General features: G+C 56.0%; 1 protein-coding gene across 5 annotated transcripts in view; it reads right to left on the reverse strand.

Moving 5' to 3' along the window:
* Nucleotides 1–475: 475 nt before the first annotated feature.
* Nucleotides 476–18,338, reverse strand: part of AKNA (AT-hook transcription factor) — a 51,128-nt gene continuing 33,265 nt past the window's right edge. For 3 of the 5 annotated variants that reach the window (XM_036432776.2, XM_045579848.1, XM_036432775.2), the window contains 13 exons: nt 17,981–18,135; nt 17,694–17,876; nt 16,648–16,894; nt 15,330–15,436; nt 14,414–14,625; nt 12,808–12,967; nt 8,941–9,117; nt 8,217–8,332; nt 7,586–7,732; nt 5,012–5,107; nt 3,323–3,448; nt 2,839–3,031; nt 476–1,601 (listed from right to left, as the gene is read on the reverse strand). In XM_036432776.2, coding sequence (XP_036288669.1) covers nt 1,328–1,601; nt 2,839–3,031; nt 3,323–3,448; nt 5,012–5,107; nt 7,586–7,732; nt 8,217–8,332; nt 8,941–9,117; nt 12,808–12,967; nt 14,414–14,625; nt 15,330–15,436; nt 16,648–16,894; nt 17,694–17,876; nt 17,981–18,135 — 2,193 coding nt within the window. In that variant the 3' untranslated portion in view covers nt 476–1,327. The remainder of the gene's footprint in view (nt 1,602–2,838; nt 3,032–3,322; nt 3,449–5,011; nt 5,108–7,585; nt 7,733–8,216; nt 8,333–8,940; nt 9,118–12,807; nt 12,968–14,413; nt 14,626–15,329; nt 15,437–16,647; nt 16,895–17,693; nt 17,877–17,980; nt 18,136–18,338) is intronic. The other 2 variants (XM_045579850.1, XM_045579849.1) reach the window with 2 other exon arrangements.

Raw genomic sequence — 18,338 nt, forward strand, 5'->3', positions numbered from 1 at the left:
TGGGAGCCCAGCACGAGGAGGTTCCTTCTGCAGGAGGGGGAGTCTGGGAAGGCTTCCTGGAAGGGGCATGTGAACCAGCCCAGAAAGATTAGGAGCTCGGTAACACCTGCTGTTCCTGCTGCAAGCCAAGGGCCTGAGAGGACAGGTTTGAGGAACATAAGGCAGAGGACCCAAAGCGGGAGTTCGGGTGGATAAGGTGGAGAGGACTCAGGCACAGGGCATGGTGCCAGGTTGGAAGGACCTTAGGGCAAACATCACCCTGGTCACATGGGAGGTGAGCCCTCAGGCCACGCAGAGACAGGGGGAAAGCTCGAGTCACAGAAGCCACAGAGGGAGGCAGGATGAGGGGGAATGTGCCCCCAACAGGTCCACGGATGTGGAAGGGGGGATGGCTGTGACTTTAGAAGCCACAAGTCCATTGGCATGCACCACAAACACCAGAAACTCTGGGAACGTTTTGGAGGGTTTTTTTTTGGCATTTCTTTTTTTTTATGATCAATATTCATTCTTCATTTGCCTCATAGCAAAAATAGAATTTTCCAATGCCCCAAATATACAAATATCACTCATGCGCACACATTCCAGAAAAGCTGAGGTACAGGCCGCTGCGGGGTGGGGGGTAGGACACGGCCTGGTGGCAGGGCCATAGGCCAGGGCCCGGCAGCTAGCTGGCCACTGGCCCAATTCCACAGGGACCCCCCGGATAGAGCGGGGGGGGGGGGGGTCTCGAGATGAGGTACAGAGGGGGAGCCATGGAGGATGGCTTCCTGCGGTGTCTCCATCCCAGAAGGCCCATGGGAAAGGCTGCTCCGATCACAGAGCAGCTGGGGACAGGTCACCCTTCGGGCCGGCACCCCAAGATATCCCCAAAGGTCACAGTGTCTGGGACCGGCCACGTCTTTCCAGCGATGCCTTCTGCCAAGCGGCAGGTCACAGGCAGGTGGCCAGGCTTGTGCCAGGGCCCCTGGCCCCACCCCTTCTTATGTGGCTTCCTGAGGAGGATACACGCCCAGGAACACTCCTCCCTTTAAGAACTGTCCACCCGCATATAAAATACATATTATTAGCTGGAGGTGGAGACGCCCAGAGACTGCATGTGGCAGAAGGTCCCGGCCTTGGTCCCGGCACCTCCTTCAGGGGCTGCTGCCCTGGGAGGCGACGTCTCTGGACGAGCAGAGCTCTCCCGTTTTGCAAACACCGGGACTGAGCCAGCAGGGCCTGTGCTGGAGGGAGAACCCCTCGTGAGGGGTCCGCGGGGCCTTCGGGGGAGACGGCAGCAGGCTGTACGCCCACCCGTCCGCCATCTGTCTCTGAACCCCCAGAGCCATCAGAAGAGGCAGGAGCCCCGCAGGCTGTGGGCTTGGCGCAGGTCGGCCGACAGGGAGCGGCTCATGTGCTTGGTGGTGGTGCGGACGCTCTCGGCCGCCTGGACGGCTCGGCTCAGGGCCTTGTTGAGCTCCTCCAGGTCCTCCAGGTCCAGCTGGACGGAGCGCTGGCGTCCTCCGGCTGCCCGGGAGGAGGCTGCGGGGGGCCGCTCGGCAGCCGGTCGGGCTGAGGGGGTGGTGGGGGCTGAGGTAGGTGCTCCTGGAGGACCGTAGAACCTGAGGAGAAGAGGGAAGTGGGCCCTTCACCGCAGAGAAGGCTGGGTGCCGCCCGGGAGCACCGGGTTGTAGCCAGCCCCGTTCTGAGCCCCACACACCCCTACCTTCTGAGAATCTGAGGACCAGCTTGACCTGAGAGTTACCCAAAACTTCCCCCAGGGCAGAAGCCACAAACACAAAACCCAACCAACCCTCCTGGCTAGCAAGCAGGGGCTATAAGGCAGTGGACCACCAGGGGGCAGCAGAGGCACATGCAGCTTTCTGAAGGGCGCACAGGCCTCAGCCTCTGGGCATGCTCAGTCTTGCCGCTGGAGAACATTTAGGGCCCCATCAGCCCAAGCTGCAGCAGCGTTAGAAGCACTATGGTTCCTGGGCACCCTCTATGCCAGGGGTCTTCAAACTTCTCTCATTATGAGAATCACCTGGTGGAGGTGTTAAAACACAGATTCCTGATAGCACTTCTTATAGTTGGGATCCGGGAATCTGTGTTTTAACAACTCCACCAGGTGATTCTCATAATGAGAGAAGTTTGAAGACCCCTGCGAGTCTATGCAGTACGGGCTGTCCATACATTTATTAGTTCACTTCTTAATCCTCACCACGGCCCATGGCACAGGGGAACAGTGGCCTACCCAAAACCATGACATGGCTATGCTGGCCAGGGCTGTCGGGCCCTGAGCCCGGGGCCTTTCTCCTCCCCGCTGGCCCATCATGCCTGGGGACATCACGCTGGTTAGTTCTGCTCACAGGTGTGAGCCTGGAAGGACAGGGAACGGCCGCACAAGTAGAGACCCCAAGGTGACAGCGGGCACTCGGGGTTTCTAAGGGGCCACAACGTCCAGGTGGAACCGTCCCTGCAGTGAGCGGGAGCACTGTGCCCGAGGCCCGAGCTCACAGCACGGCCTCTCCTAGTTGCCGGTGCGGAAGGTTCCTGAACCACTGGCCCAGACTCAGCTGAGAGTGACACTGTAGCCCTCATGGGGGCTGGGGTTCCATGGTGCCCTGCACCTCTGCTTCATATAATACATGTGGGAGAAGACAAAGGGGCACACACGCCCAGGTGCTCAGCTGCCTGACACGGGCCCCAGGCTAGTTGATAAGCAATTCAGACGAGAGAGAGAGAGAGAGAGAGAGAGAGAGAGAGAGAGAGAGGGAGGGAGGGAGGGAGGGAGGGAGGGAGGGAGGGAGGGAGGGAGGGAGAGAGAGGCAGGCTGGGAGGGTGGAAGGGGGCTCTTACACAGTGGGGGACGAGTAAGGCATCACGGGAACCGAGGAGACGTAGGCAAACGCGGGAGGGGCTGGTCCCGAAGGCGCAGCAGCCAGATACCACAGTCCTGGGGGCGGTGGCGGAGGCTGGGACCCCACCCGCTTGCTCCTCTGCTTGGGGCTGCAAGCGGAAGGGGCGTTTCTCCTTGTGGACTTGCCTGCCCCTGCCAGGAAAGGACACCAGAAAAAACAGTATGACCATCTGGAAGATCTAGCAGAGAACAGAGGGTCCGCCCAGGCCCGGCCCTGTGCGAGCTGGACACGGGGCTGGCTGTGCTGGGAGGCCGGATTTGGGAGGCAAACCCTCTGCCCAGTGTGCGCCAGAACAAGGGGTGGGAGGGTGGGGGGGGGGGGTAGGGAGGAGCCGCCCTGCACCTCCCTCCGCTCCCCACGGGCCCCAAGCTCCCCTGGCAGAGCTGATGGAGGAGCCTGAACATCTGTGCATCTGTGCCTACCGGAGGTGGCTGGGTCTGGGCCGTCACCCTCTGCGGGGGATCCTGGCGACCCAGCTCGACCACACAGGGGACATCGCGGGGCATCAGTGGGAGATGGTCTCAGTGGGTCCCTGGCAACAGCACCCCCTGGAAGACCAGAAGGAGATGTGGGGCTGGGGGATTATGTCTGAGGTATCAAGCCTGGAGCCTCCTAAGCAGACACCCTCCCCACCCCCCCACCTGCAAAGCACTGAGCTTCCCTCCATGCACCCGTGCAGAGGAGACAACACTGATGGCCACCGTGACAGGGAGAGGCCACACTGCATGACCTAGGCCATCCGCTCAGGGCCTTCCTGCATTATTTTATCAAGTCCACCAAGCCCCTGGGCTAGCTGCTGCCGTCACTCTCACTTCACAGATGGGAATGCTGAGGCTCTGAAAGGTTGAAGAATTCGTCAAGGTCTCAAAGCGGTGTTCCTCTGTCTGACCCCAAGCCCAGCTCTCCGGACTGCAGCCAGTGCCCGTGGTCCTTCCTCCACAGTGAGGCAGGCCCCTCCTCCATGTGGGAGGAGGGGCCTGCCATGGCCCCGGGCACCAGAGGGTCAGCGGAGGCCTAAACTTGCCCAGTTGGCAGGAGAGTGGGCAGCCTCTGGGGTCAGCTCCAGGGCCAGTCCACGTTCTCCAGGCCTCAGCTCCGCCATCTCTCCCTCTGGGCACACCCCAGGCTGAATTACGTGCTCCTCAGCCACCCAGCTCTGGCCACCCTACTGTGTCCCCTAGAGTTCCTTGGGGACAGGGCTCAGGGCCCAGCACTGGAAGGTGGTTAGTGAATGAGTGAATGAATGAATGAATGAATAAATGACTGATCAGAGAGGACTATTGGAACTCCAACAAAGGAAGAAGGGCATAGTAGAGTGCTAAGGCTCTGGAGTCACAAGGACCTGGGTTCAAATCCCAGCTCTACCACTTGTAAGCTATTGGCCCCTGGGCAAGTTCCTTGTCCTCTCTGAGCTTCCTTACTCATAAAATGGCCTTAATAACAGAGCGGGCAAAACCTACTTCATAGAATTGCGAGGATGAATGTTTGTAAAACCCTTAGCATGATGCCCTTATATACAGTAGGGGATTAATAAATGTCAGCTCCATCATTATCATTATCATCATCATCGTCACCATCATCATCATCATCATCATTGCTTGAAAGGCCTGAGAGCCCATCTCCAAAGCTTTCATTAGGGATGTGGAACCTGGAGCTCAGAGAAGTTAAGGAATTTGCCCAAGGTCACACAGCAAGTCAGTGGGGAGAGCTGGGACTAGAACCCAATGTCCACATTCTCAGGCCACTGCTCTCTCCATGACTCTTCCCTGATGGGTTTGGGGGAAAGAATGGGAGTGGAGGGAGCAGGGAGGGGAGATAAGATGGAATCGCTGCTGCCAGTCGCCCTGCTGGTCGCACCCTCCTAGTGGGACTTCTCAGGAACTGCTTAAATCAGGTCCATGGTTTCTCCACGTCAAGGTCAAGGAGGGTGGCTTTAGGCCTTAGCACCTGGAGCAACAGGTGTGAGAGCAGGACACCCTAGGAGGCCTGAGAACCCCAGGAAAATTGGGTTCCCTGGTCTGTACCTTTGACCTGCCTCTAAGCTCAGGGCAGGCCCACATCTGGCAGGACATTACCCTCCCCTCCATGCTCTGAATGCTTCCATCCCTTACCTGTGTCCTGGGTCCTCGCAGGCTGGCAGTGGGAACAAGAGGCTGCGCTATTGCCTCTTGGGATAATCTTGGGGGGTAGAATATGGTACTCCTGGCCTGGGGGCAAGCACAGAACAGTCGGTGTCAGCTCTCTATGTGGCTGCCGGTTTGAGGGGGTTTAGTATAATGACCTCTCTGTCTCTCTAGTGTGTGGGCACACATGATACATGTGCATAAATACATATCCTATATAATAAAAGCCTAATATACTAAGTGTCCAGTTGTCCATTCAACCAATCAAAGTGTAATATGCTAATAATGATATGCTAAGGCGGTTCAAATGCTTGCTATGACATGCGCTGACCACCAGGGGGAAGACACTCAATGCAGGAGCTGCTGGCTGGTGATCAGTGCTCTCCCACAGTGGGAGCACTGCTCAGTCAGAAGCCAGGCTTACAAGCAAAGCAACTGTGGCAGGAGCCTCTCCCGCCTCTGTGGCAGTGCAAAGGACGTCCAACTGATGGCTTAGGCCCCTGAGGTTCTCCAGACTGCGAGATGGTACAGGCTGGGCTGAGGGACCCCCCCACCCCACAAACGAATTTCATGTACCAGGCCTCTAGTATTTATACACACACACACACACACACACACACACACACACACACACACATTGAGTGGCCAGATTATTATGATCTCTGAAAGCATAATAATAATCTGACCACTCAGTGTAGACTGACCATGGAGTTGGGATTTTAAAAATAAGGTTTTTCCATGTATAAGAACTGCATTATGGTTAGAAAGAAGCAGAAGGCATACTAGCCAGAGGCTGGGGGCCACTATGTCCTGGTCCCTTGACATATCAAGATTTTCAAACATTTCCTTATACATAAGTACACTGAGTGGCCAGATTATTATGCATTCAGAGATCATAATAATCTAGCCACTCAATGTACAATATATATACTAGAGGCTCAGTGCATGAAATTCATGCACTGGGGGGAAGATGGGGGGTGTCCCTCAGCCCAGCCTGCACCCTCTCCAATCTGAGAACCCTTGGGGAATGTCTGACTACCAGCTGTGGGACATCACTCTCACAATCTGCTGGCTCCCAACCCCTCACCTGCCTGCCAGCCTGATCACCTCCTAACCACTCCCCTGCCAGCCTGATTAATGCCTAACTGTACCCCTGCCGGCCCAATTGCCCCCAACAGCCCTCCCCTGCTGATCAGGTCACCCTCAGCTGCCCTCCCCTGCAGGCCTGGTGTCCCCCCCACCACCACCAACTGCCCTCCCCTGCAGGCCTGATTATCCCTAATTGCCCTCCCTGCCAGCCATCTTGTGGCTGTAGGTGCCACCATCTTTGAGGGTGGGGCAGTCAATTAGCATATTCTTTATGTTTTGGCTGTGGGCACCGCCATCTTTGAGCGTGGAACAGTCATTAGCATATTCACGTACATAAAGACACATGGGTCTTTTTTATTATCATGAACTCTCTCTGATTCATTTCATCTCAGATCCTACTTAGGTACCACCTGCCTAGTTCTCAATATACAGAAGCAATCGAGCAACCCAGGCTCAGTTAGGATCCGAGAGCAAGCCAGGCAGACGTGACAAGCAGTGACAAAGAGCGTTGTCACTCTCCCCTGACCCGCGCGGCTGACTGGGATGCGAATGGCTTAGGCATGGGGGCCATGCAGCTCGGGGAGCAGGTGTAAGCGCATCCCAGACCCACCCTAGAACACTAACAGCTTGTGAATGGCTTGTTGGGAGGACTGAGTGGGACCCTATCCAGGAGGCAGACTGCCCGGCGCCCGGCAGGTACAAAGGACTCGCTGTTATCGGAACGCTGGTCAGACTCTCAGATCCTGACCCATCCCCGGCCCCGTCCATCTCAGAGTCTCAAATAAGATCATCTGAATGCTGCCTGATTACTCCTCCTCCTTCTCTCCTCTGCTGTATGGGGTGTCACACTGGGGTCCCCTGGACTCCCTGCTGCTCTCACTTCTACCTCCTTGGCCTCTGTCCACTCCACTGGGGCAGGGCACATGTCCCTTGTTTCCCGCCTTGTCCCCAGCGCCCAGCACGTGGGTCTGAGGTTCACCCCTCTCCCTCCCAGGGAGGTGAGGGTGAGAGCCACACCTGTCACTCACCCACTCCCCATAACCATCAACACACTTGCTGCAAATGCTTGCTTGTCAGTGTCTTCTCCACGGGCAGTCAGATTCACAAAGGCTGGCGCCCTATCCATATCTGTTCTCATGTTAAACACTTTGAACTCCTACCATGTGTCACCTCAAGCTTTACTGGTTCATAAGAGGAGAGGCCCCTGGGGAGTCAGGCCTGAAGGTCCGCCTGGAGCAAACGATTCAGGTCCTGCAAACAGCAGGCGCCTCATAACCCTCTTTACCATGGACCTGAAAGGGCTTCCCCAAAACCAAGCATGGGCCCAGGCAAAGGGGAGGCAGCAGGAACTATGTGCTAAATGAACAAGCGGACAGATGCCCTGAGACTCAGAGGCGATGCTGCCTGCAGTTTCCTGTATCACAGGGCTCGCAGACGTACTATTTAGCAGAGGAGACACTTCCTTCTGCTCACCTGTGTATTGGCCCCGGAAGGTGAACCTGTCTGGCCGCCCGGTGCTGCGCAGTCCTCTCGTTTTGTCCCGAGCTGCCCGGGGGCTGTCCTTGGTGGTCCTGGCCTTCTGAGAGGACAGCCGGGGGGAGGTGGACTCAGATTCGGAACCTAGGGTAGAAAGAGGGGCATCCGAGGGGCAGGCCGTGAGGCTCATGCAGCTCATCCAGATCCACCCTTAGTAGTGACAGCGGACACATTCGGACCCCGGCCTGGGTGCTCAACACTGGGCCAGACACTGTACCCCCAAAGCATCCCCAGGAGGCAGATGCTATCATTCCCGAACCGTTAGCTGTCCCTTTAATTGCACAAAACAGGTAAACAATCCAGTCAAGGTCATGCGGCCAGGAAGGAGTGACCTGGGGCTGACCCCGACCACTGATCCCAGAGCCCACTGAGTGGAGCATGGGTGTCCTTATCTGCAGGCCGTGGGGAAGAGGACCTGTCTTGCCGGGAAAGTGAAGGGAGATTGTCTACAACAGATACACAAAAGCCTTCTCCTCATTTTGTGGAAGCTTGTCGCTCCGGTCCCTGACCGCCGAACAACAGGCCCAGGCTGGCCTCCAGGAGTCAGCCCTGGCAGGCGGTCACTTACTCAGGGAGAGTCGGGGCACCTCCCGCGGCACCGAGGAGGATCTGGCTCGCCGCCTTCCTGCGGGAACAGGTGACTCCGAACCTCCAGGGTCGCTGGACAATCTCTCTGTGGATTTACTAGCAAAAGAGAGAGGAGAGAGAGAGAGAGAGAGAGGAAGAGCTGATGTCACCGGATGAGGTTTTACGAAGTGAGAAGGCCAGCACAGAGAAATATTTGTAATGGGAGGAGAAGAGCACGGTCCAAACTAAAGACCCTGCAGTTAGAACCATAAAAAGTGGCTCGACCCTCAGTTTCCTCATCTGTCAAATGGGAATAATCAGAGCAATTGCTTCAGAAGGTTAGAAGGATTAGTGAGACAAGGTCCATAAGATCCTTAACCTAGAGCCTCTCAGAGAAGCATTCAAAGTTAGCTGGTTTCACTTATCATCATGAATGTCTGCTGAGGCAGTGGGTGAGAGTCCTGAAAATATTCACTAGTTAGGTGGTGAGTTTAGGGATATTCATTGTATCACTTTATTATTAATACATGTATTTACTATATTTTTATGCATCGAATATTACATAGTAAGAAAAGTAAGAGTGAATGAATGAATGAATGAGTGAATTAATGAGTAGATGAGTGAGAGAGGGGTATGGCTGTGGCTGTGTCCACATCTCTGGGGAGAGCCAGAGGTCAGCCATGTCTACCCGGAGGCACTGGGGTAGGAGTTTGGGGGTCACCCACCTGCCATAGTGGATGCCCCAGGCGGCTGGGGAGTCGGCTGGCCGGACCCGAGCCCGGACAGGGTGGTTGAAGGTGGACGGTGACTGTGTGGGGCTGCCCTGGGGCAGCTGGTGCAGGCTGTCCTCCAGCCGGAGCCGGAGCCGGGACACCTCCTCTTGCAGCTCACGGATGGCCTGGCTAGGGTGGGGTGGAGACAGCAACAAAGGACAGAAGCAGATGAGGGGAGCTCAGCCACCCCAAGTGCTGCCTGATGGAGCCGCCTTGTCTTCCCCAGGAGGCACAGGGCCCAGCTCCGCTGCCATTGGAGTCTAGAACTTCCCTGTGTGTTCACTTTTCCTGCCGTCTTTTTTTTTTTTTAATAAATTTTTTTAATTGATTTTTTTTATAGAGAGGAAAGGAGAGTGGCGGAGTGTTAGAAACATCGATGGGAGAGAAACATTGATCAGCTGCCTCCTGCACACCCCCTACTGGGGATGTGCCCGCAACCAAGGTACATACCCTTGACCAGAATCGAACCTGGGACCTTTCAGTCCGCAGACCAACGGTCTATCCACTGAGCCTAACCAGTTTTAGCCATCTTTTTTCTTTTTCTTTTTTTTGAGAGAGAGAGAGAGAGAGAGAGAGAGAGAGAGAGAGAGAGAGAGAGAGAGAGAGTATATGGCAGGGAGGAAGACAGGCAGAGGCAGGAACAGAGAAAAACCCATGTGTTGCTCCACTCATCTGTGCATTCATTGGCTATTCCTGGTACGTTCCCTGACCAGGGATCGAACCCGCAACCTTGGTGTACTGGGACGACGCTCCAATCAACGCATCTACCTGCCCAGGGCCTTGCTGCACGTCTCAAACCTTTGTGAGATCACGTCCCGCACATTGGGTGAGCAGAGCAGAAATGTCTCTGAGGTTCACCGGTCCTAACATGCAGGGCCTCTGAGTGGCAGTTCTGACCACTGGCGACCAGTTCTCGATAGAGACAAGGGTGCAGAGTACAGAGGGCATGGGCTGAAGTCTCCCTTTAACCTCTGAATTCTGACCCGCCTCAGGCCCCGCTGCCCTCCCTCTTTCCACCTCTGTCTGTGGAAGTCCTCACTGTCCATTCAGGCCTGGCCCCTCCCTCCTGGCTTCCCCCAGATGCTTCCTACGTGGACCAAGCCCATCGCTCCACTCCTGGCAGAGGATGCTTGTCTACCTGCCTCCCCGGCCAAGACCCTTACCCCGCACAGGAGCTCTGGGAACTGACCGGGACACGGGACTGCAAGAGGAAGCAGAGCAAAGGGGCTGCTGGAATCCCGGCGGACCCCAAGCACAGCACACCTCTTACTGGAAGGCGTCTCAACGAGCCCCCAGCATCGAGGGAGAAAGTTCGCATTTCTCCCCAACCGGTCCCCTAATCTCCAGTCTCGCTCTCAGGGTGTCACTGGCACCTTGGCAGACAATCCCACCCAATACTCTCCCTCCCTCCCTCACTCGACCCCCCTAACCCACTCCAACCCCCGCGGAGTGTCAGAGTCTGGTTCGGTATGGCCATCCTCCGGGCTGATGCGGGCTCCCCTCAGGGTTAGCACTTGCCTGGTGGTCCCTGGCCCCATGGGTGTCTCCCGGCGCCACCGCCAGCAAACATCAGCTCTCAGGTGGGTGAGCGGAGGGAGTGGGAGGCCTCCCTCCAGCTCCTGCTGTGACCCCACAATGCGACCAAGGGCAGCTGGTCTCCCTGGCAATCCCCAGGGAGACGCTTGTTGGGGTTTCCAAGGCCAACTGTGAGGGAGGTGGTTGCAGGAGAGCCAGCCTCTGTCACCAGTTAACCCCCGGGAGGCAGGACCGGGGCGGCTCCGGCAGCCTGCCCCTGCCCAAGGCCGCTGAACCGGGGCCTGACGGAGGGAACACCCACCTGGCTGTTGCCCTCTCTGGCTTCTTTCTATCAGGATCTCAGTTTTCCTGACAATTCATTAGTGACTCAGCTGGCCCTTAAATTCATCTTTCCCTGCCAACTTACTCCCCATCATGGGGCCCCCATCTCCATATTAGATGCCACTGTATGGCCAGCCCAAAATCGGGAGTCATTCTACACCCTCCTCCTTCCCTCAATGCCCCCTAAAGTTACCTAGCTACCAAGTCCTATGGGCCCAACGCCCAAATATCTTTTCTCAGATGCATCTCCCACCCATCAGCTCTCTTCTGGCGAGGCAGCCTCTCAGTCTCCAGGCCTCCATTCTCACGCATGTAACAGCCAGAGAACTCTTTCTCAGGCGTCAACCTGACCACACCCCTCCCCTGCTGAAGACCCCCTCACTGTGCTCAGGGTAGTCTGTGTGCATTCATGAATATTCAGTGAACACCTCTGAGTTGAGCCACCATCCAAACCTCTAGCCACGGCATCTGAGGCCCTCCAGGATCCCCCGCCCAGGCCTCCCCATCGGCCTCTCTGTCTTCATTGCTCAACACCCATCACCTCTCACTCAGGGACCTGGCTAGAATGAACATTTGACTCCTCAAAGACGATGGTGCCCTCACACCTCGAGTCCTTTGCCACATGCTGTTCCCTCTGCTGGGATACTCTCTCATGACTCTTCCTCTGGTCTCAGCTGAGATACCGCTTCTTCCAGGAAGCCCTTCCTGAAGCCTCCGGCTGAGCTAAATGCCCCTTCTCTGTGCTTCAACTGCCCTTTGAGCCTCTGCCATCACTGTACTTACCACACTTAGGGGGGTGGACACCTGCTTCTTTGTCCATCTTAACAAGAAGGGGAGCCCCATGAGGCCAAGTACAGTGTCTAGTCCACTCTTCTATTCCTACGCCTCTAATTCCCATGCTCATGTCAGAGAGACGGCAGGAGTACCCTTACTAAACTCAGGCCTGGAAGCCCAACGCCAGCAGCTGGACCTGACTTTACAAAGACAACAGGACACAGGGCCCCGTGATGGCCCAAGCCAGGGAGGTTTCGGGGGGTTACTGCACAGCTGTCTCCCCGGGGCATCCCGGATTCTGGGGCAGACGCCCCGCCCCATCCCAGGCGTGAGGTGGATCACTGGGCCAAAACCAACTCAGAGGAGAGCTCAGAAGGCTGACCAGCCTATTTTCCCTTTTCTGCCCCACCAAGCAAGGAACCACTTACATACTAGTAGAAAAATTGTGCTTGGGTTATAAACAAGAGAAGTGAAAAACAGCCTCGCCTGGCTAGGGTGGCTCAGTGGTAGAGCATCAACCCACGCACCAGGGGGTCAACGGTTGACTCCTGGTCAGGGTGCATGCCAAGGTTGTGGGCTCGGTCCCCAGCAGGGGGCATGTAGAAGGCAGCCTTCTTTAAAAAAAAAAAAAAAAAGAAAAGAAAGAAAGAAAGAAGGAAGGAAGGAAGGAAGGAAGGAAGGAAGGAAGGAAGGAAGGAAGGAAGGAAGGAAAAAAGAAAGAAAGAAAGAAAGAAGAAAGAAAGAAAGAAGAAAGAAAGAAAGAAAGAAAGAAAGAAAGAAGAGGGAGGGAGGGAGGGAGGGAGAAGGGAGGAAGGGAGGGAGGAGGAGGGAGGGAGGGAGGGAGAGAGAGAGCGAGAGAGAGAAAGAAAGAAAGACTGACTCTTCTCAGTTCATACGATGAATGCATACACTGCAGAAAACATAGCCCCGGCTCATGCAGACACATCTTGGGAGGGAAGCGCTGGGGGCAGGAAGAGAGGTTTCACACCAGAAAGGTGAACCTCCACGTCAGTTCCCACTGGTGGAGACGTGTCTTCAGAGTCTATGTCCATGAGGCCCCACAGGAATAGCCTGGGAGGCGGGAGCCACCGCCGGACGTGCGGGCTGAGCAAGCCCCTGCCTCCCTCGGCATCCCTCTCTGGTCTCTATGATGACCATGAGTCTGCGGTGCCCGAGCACCTGACTTACTCGCGCCCGGTCCTGGTGAGGAGGGCGGAGGGGGTGTCTGCAGGTCCGTGGGGCAGAGCCGCCGCTGCAGGGCTCTGGGTGGAGGCCGGGCTGCTTCCCGTGCTGGGGCCGAGCTGCTCCGAAATCCGATTTCGCCCCTCCAGCTGCGAGCCAGGGACCGCTGGGGAGGCAGAAGGAGGGCAAAGTGAGCTATGTGGAGAGGACCCTCACTGTGCGAACTTTCATGGGTGGAAGAATGGGGGGTGAAGAGACAGTGCCCGGCTGAGGTCACTTATGAAGTTCTCGGTGAGGTCAGTCACCCACTAACCTCAGAACCAGAAGACGAGGTCTCTGCTGGGAGTTCGGGGCGCTAAGCTCGGCCTGCTGAGCTCCTTGTAAGTAGCACGCCCCTCACAGCCCACTATTTTGGCATCAGATCCAAGCCTCCAGGACGCCCCCACCTTTCCTACAAAGAGCTCATTGTTCCTCACGAGGGTCCCCCAGACTCTGCATGCATCTCACTGCCATTCCGGAACTGGCTTTGGAGCCTCCACCTCTCTCTGAAATGAGTCACACCTCTGCCCACGAGCGTGTTTTGAGGGAGGCCGTTCACCACGTTAGCCAAAGGGATGGGCGACCAGGGGCTAAGCGCTAATCTGGCCCTGGGAATAGGTAAAGGAACAAACCACCAAGGACAGTCTAGATACACCTTCAGAGGGGTCATGCAGAGTGAAGGAGCCAACCCCAAAGGATATATATTATATTATGCGACTCCATTTACAGAAATTCTGGAAATGGCAAAATTACAGCCAGGGAGAACAGATGAGTGGTTACCAGGAGCTGCGAAGTGGGAGGCGGGAGGGAAGTGGGCGTGTCTAAGGAGGGGGCCTGTGTGCGGAAGGATGGGACGCGTCAGGATCTGGCTGTGACATGGGGGAACCAGGGCGTAGGGATGTGGAATCTCAGTGTATGGCTTCTATAATTAATTAATAAAACTTTAAGTTAAAGTTTCATTTAAAAAACTGTCAATATGAACCTTAAAATGAGGCAAAGCTAATCTGAGGTTTTAGACATCGGGGCAGTGGCTCCGTGGGAGGGTAGGAGCAGTGGAAGGGCTGCAGGGGGTGCTTCTTCCTTGGTCTGTGTTCACTTTGGGAAAACACACCCATTTGTGTTCTTTCCTGAATGTTTTATTTCAGTAAAAAGCCCACATGCATTTATAAATGTAAAAAAAATAGTTAGAGATAGATTTGATAGACATGGGAAGTGTTCATGATACAGTGTGTGTGGGGGGGGGAAGGTTATCAAACATTTATGTATTATATGATCCTATTTCATTTTAAGTGTATATAATTCAGCCCACACGCGTGCACACACACTGGCATACAAAGCAGCCCACAGGTTCCACACCAAAATGTCAGCACGGACAGTTTTCAGCATATTTTTTTCTTTTATCCCCTTGTGTCCTTCCTGCCCGTAATTTCAAATTTTCCTACAATGAACCTGTATGGTATTTTGTATCTTAAAGGGTGATGCAAGTTTTTTGTTGGTTTGATTTCTTTAATCCAGGCAATCCGGCCACCGCCAGGGCCTGGCCAACTCAGATACAGTAAGTACATCCACTCACCCATCTCGGCTGCCCCGGCCCGCTCCAGGAGGAAGCTGGGTGCCCTCTGGTGGAGAGGACTGTCCCGGGTGGAGGGGTGCCTCTGGGCTCGACTCCTGGGCCTTCTCGGCTCTGTGGCTCTTCCGGGGACCGGAAGACCCCCGGCGTGGGTGTGGGAGGCCATGTCCCGGGGCACAGAGGCAGTGAAGGGCTGGGCTAATGTCCCTGGGGTGCTAGGGGATCACAGAGGGAGAGACACGTTGAGGTCATGAAGAGAGGCCACAGCCTCCGAGCCCCTCCACACCCTAATCCAATGGCTCCGGACTTTAGGACTGTGCCCCCCGGAGGGGTCGGTCTCTCTGAGGACGCACCCCATTATACATGCCTTTACCACCTGCCAGCTGCCCACCTGCCCACCCATCTATGCCAAATTAAAAGGCTCAATTCTGTTTTTGGAGACATACAGAGAAGCAAAATTTCTTCCCCTGCAGCCCCGGTTACCACGTGGGTCCCCGTGGGGCCAGCACCCTGCTCTGAGGCTCCCTGAGTCCCCTTTCCCCTGAGTCCCCCCACCCTCTGTCTTCCCTTTGGGTTCCAGGGGTCTCTTCCCCAGGTGGCCATCCCAACTGCCCTTTGTCCTGTCTTTTGCTCACACCACTCTCCCAGTTTTTATTATTCATTCACATCCGCTCAGTTATTTGCTAGATGTATCCTTATCTCCCGCTCTGTCACTGAGTGACTGCAAGTCCCATTCCCTCTCTGAACCTCAGTTCCCCCATCAATAAGAGGGGGGCAAGGAAGCATTGTTGGGGAGAAGAGTGAAGGCTCCAAGAAGGCCCAGACCGTCAGCCCTTGTTCTGGGCTCACAGGTCCCTCGATTCCCAGGCTACCCCAGGGGTGTGGCACTGATGGGACAAAGATGGGGTCCCCGGGGTACCTGAGGTGGGAGAGCCGATGCTCTGGGGTCTGGGTTAGGGGCGACACTCTGCTGGTTTCTGAGCCCACAAAGCCACTGTCGGTCTCGGGGGATGCCATCCAGGACTCCTGAAAGAGGCAGTGTCCCTTTAAGTCCCAGGAATGTGCCCGAGGCAGACTGGGATGACTCCCCAGTCCTGGCTGGGGGGGCCTCACAAATTCCAGCGGCTGACAAATTGGACTGGGGAGACTGGCCCAGTTCCCAACAGCCAGGCCCAGGGTGAGGGTCCCAGGTGGGGAGTCCCATGAGTGCCAGTCCAACAGCAGGGACCCCGAACCCCGAGAGGACCCTGAGGAAGCCCCCCTTCCCTGAGGAGTGGGAGCCAGGCCCTGGGGAGGGACACGGCAGACTTTCCGAGCTGAGGAATAGAGAGAGGAGAAAGCAGTCCCATTAGGGGAAGGGGATGCTTGTTTTCGTGTTGCCTGGCCTGGGCCTGGACACCATGGTCCTCTCTGACAGCAGGAATGCCCAGCGAATCGAAAAAGGAAATCCAGCTGGGACCGGTTTGGCTCAGTGGATAGAGCGTCGGCCTGCGGACTGAAAGGTCCCGGGTTCGATTCCGGGCAAGGGCATGTACATTGGTTGCAGGCACATCCCCGGTGGGGGGTGTGCAAGAGGCAGCTGATCGATGATTCTCTCTCATCGATGTTTCTAACTCTCTATCTCTCTCTTCCTCTCTGTGAAAAATCAATAAAATATATTTAAAGAAAAAAAAGAAAAAGGAAATCCATCTAATTCCCTGTACCCCGGGCTCACATGCAAGGCACAGAGCACACAGGAGAGGGCCAGGTGCCTGTCCTCACGCACTATGGCATTAGGACAACGTGTGTGTGTGTGTGTGTGTGTGTGTGTGTGTGTGTGTGTGTGTGTGTGTGTGTGTGTGTGTGAGAGAGAGAGAGAGAGAGAGAGAGAGAGAGAGAGAGAGAGAGAGAGAGAGAGATTGATTCTCTGGGAATAAGTCACGTTTGCATCATGACCTGTGACCCCTGTTACAGTTTAAAATCCCTGCTCCCATGGCATACACAGGGCATGGAGTCCAGAACAGTCCCCCAGCTGTGCTAAGGGGGCTGCAAGCTCAGAGGAGGAACAGGAGATGCTGGCTGAGGGACAGGGCTGGGGGAGGTCAAGGCAAAGAGGTGGCATTGGGCCTAAGCCCTGCCTGCTGGGCAGGACTGTGACTGGCAGCGACAGGAGCAGACATTCCCAGAAGGGACGGTGTGAGCAAAGGCCTGGGGGCAGGAAGCTCCCGAGGCTGAGCCCGGGCCCCCTGGACACCTACCTCCAGGTGACCACCGGCCTGGCGCAGAGACTTCTGGGCAAGGCGTTCGGAGATGCCGCTTCCCTCCAGGCTGGTCAGACTGCTCTGGTGGGACCCTGCCGCCGGCTTGGTGCCCTGAGAGTGGGGTGGCCTACCAGGGCCCGGGGCAGTGGCCTCGGCCTTGCCCAGGCCCAGCTGGTACCCATCTCCGGCCATGGCTGCATGGAAGCCTGCTGGTTTCATGGACACCGACGACTCCACAGACTCCCTGGCAGCGAAGGAGAGGATGTGAGGCCCTGGAGTCAGCCGTCCAGGGCACAAGCTCTGGTCAGACACCTCTGGATGCTGTCACCACACTCTGGCTCTGTCACCTTCTAGCTGCGTGACCTTGGGCGAGACACTTCCCCTCTCTGAACCTCATTTTTCTCCACTGTTAAATGTGATGCCAAAAAAATGTACCCTACACACCGCAGGGGAAATAGTGTGGAAGCAGATGAGTGAAAAGCACCCCATCTTCCCTCTGTCAGCCATGTCCACAAACGTCAGTCTGCTCAGAAAGGCTTTATAAACGGAAGACCGGCACTTTGTGTTGTAAATAGAAACTAACTTTAAAACCAACAGGAAGACAATATCCTTGTATTCTACCTAAATACAATAGATCCTGTTGCCTGCTGAAGGCTCAGGCCCGAGACCTGCTCCCTTTCCCTCTCTCTCTCTCTCTCTCTCTCTCTCTCTCTCTCTCTCTCTTTCTTTCTCTCTCTCATTCTCTCTCAAGGAAGCCCAAGAAAGACATGGCAGCACTCACTGAGACTCTCCTGGATGCATGCACTTCAATGGTGGGACCGACAAGGTGCTGTTTAATGCTGAAACTCAGAACCCACAACCCAAAGCCATGCCGAGCGCCGTCAATGGGCACGTCCCACGTTCTGGAGAGACTCTGAGCTCCAGGCCAGGAAAGCCATGTCCACACTGTGAAGAGCGGCCTCACTCACTAACACAGTCAGCACCCTGTCATTTCAGAGTGGGTCTGGGACAAGTGGGGGGGGTGGGGGGGCTCACAGACATACTCGAGGGGGTTCCCGGGACTTCTCTCCGCCCGCACCGGGAGCTGCGGTGAGGGAAGCCTGGTGGTCTGTGCCTTTCCCGGAGCTGGAGCCGACCCGTCCACTTCCAGGGTTCCGCCCAGCTCTTCCTCCTCGCCCTCCTCCTCCGCCCTCATGGCTTCTGGGAGGGACTTCACACTGAGGTACCTGCAGAAGGACACACACACGGGGGGCATGACCTTTGCCCAGCAGGGACAGCCAAGATCCAGCCACGGGGCCCGACGCCCGGCTCCCTCCTGGTGGGCACTCACCGCTCCAGGAGCCCGTGGAAGTCTTGTTCCACCTGCAGCTCCTTGTGCCTGAGAGGGACCGGGAGGTCCAGCAGCTTGCCCTCCGTCTCACTGTCTGCAGGGCTCACCTCCAGGTTCAGGTGCAGTGCACAGGGGTCAGTGCTGGGAGCGTCAGGCTGGGGGCCAGAAAGGAGGAGGAGCAGAGATTCAGCAGGCACCAAAACATTACTTTTAAAAATATGTGGGGTTTTTTGTGGGTTTTTTTTTTTATTGATTTCAGAGAGGAAGGAAGAGGGAGAGAGAGAAACGTCAGTGAGAATCATTGATCAGTTGCCTGCTGCATGCCCCACCCACATTGGGGATCAAGTGTGCAACCAGG

The sequence above is a fragment of the Pipistrellus kuhlii genome, unplaced genomic scaffold, assembly GCF_014108245.1.
Source record: "Pipistrellus kuhlii isolate mPipKuh1 unplaced genomic scaffold, mPipKuh1.p scaffold_m20_p_12, whole genome shotgun sequence".
Lineage (NCBI taxonomy): Eukaryota > Metazoa > Chordata > Mammalia > Chiroptera > Vespertilionidae > Pipistrellus > Pipistrellus kuhlii.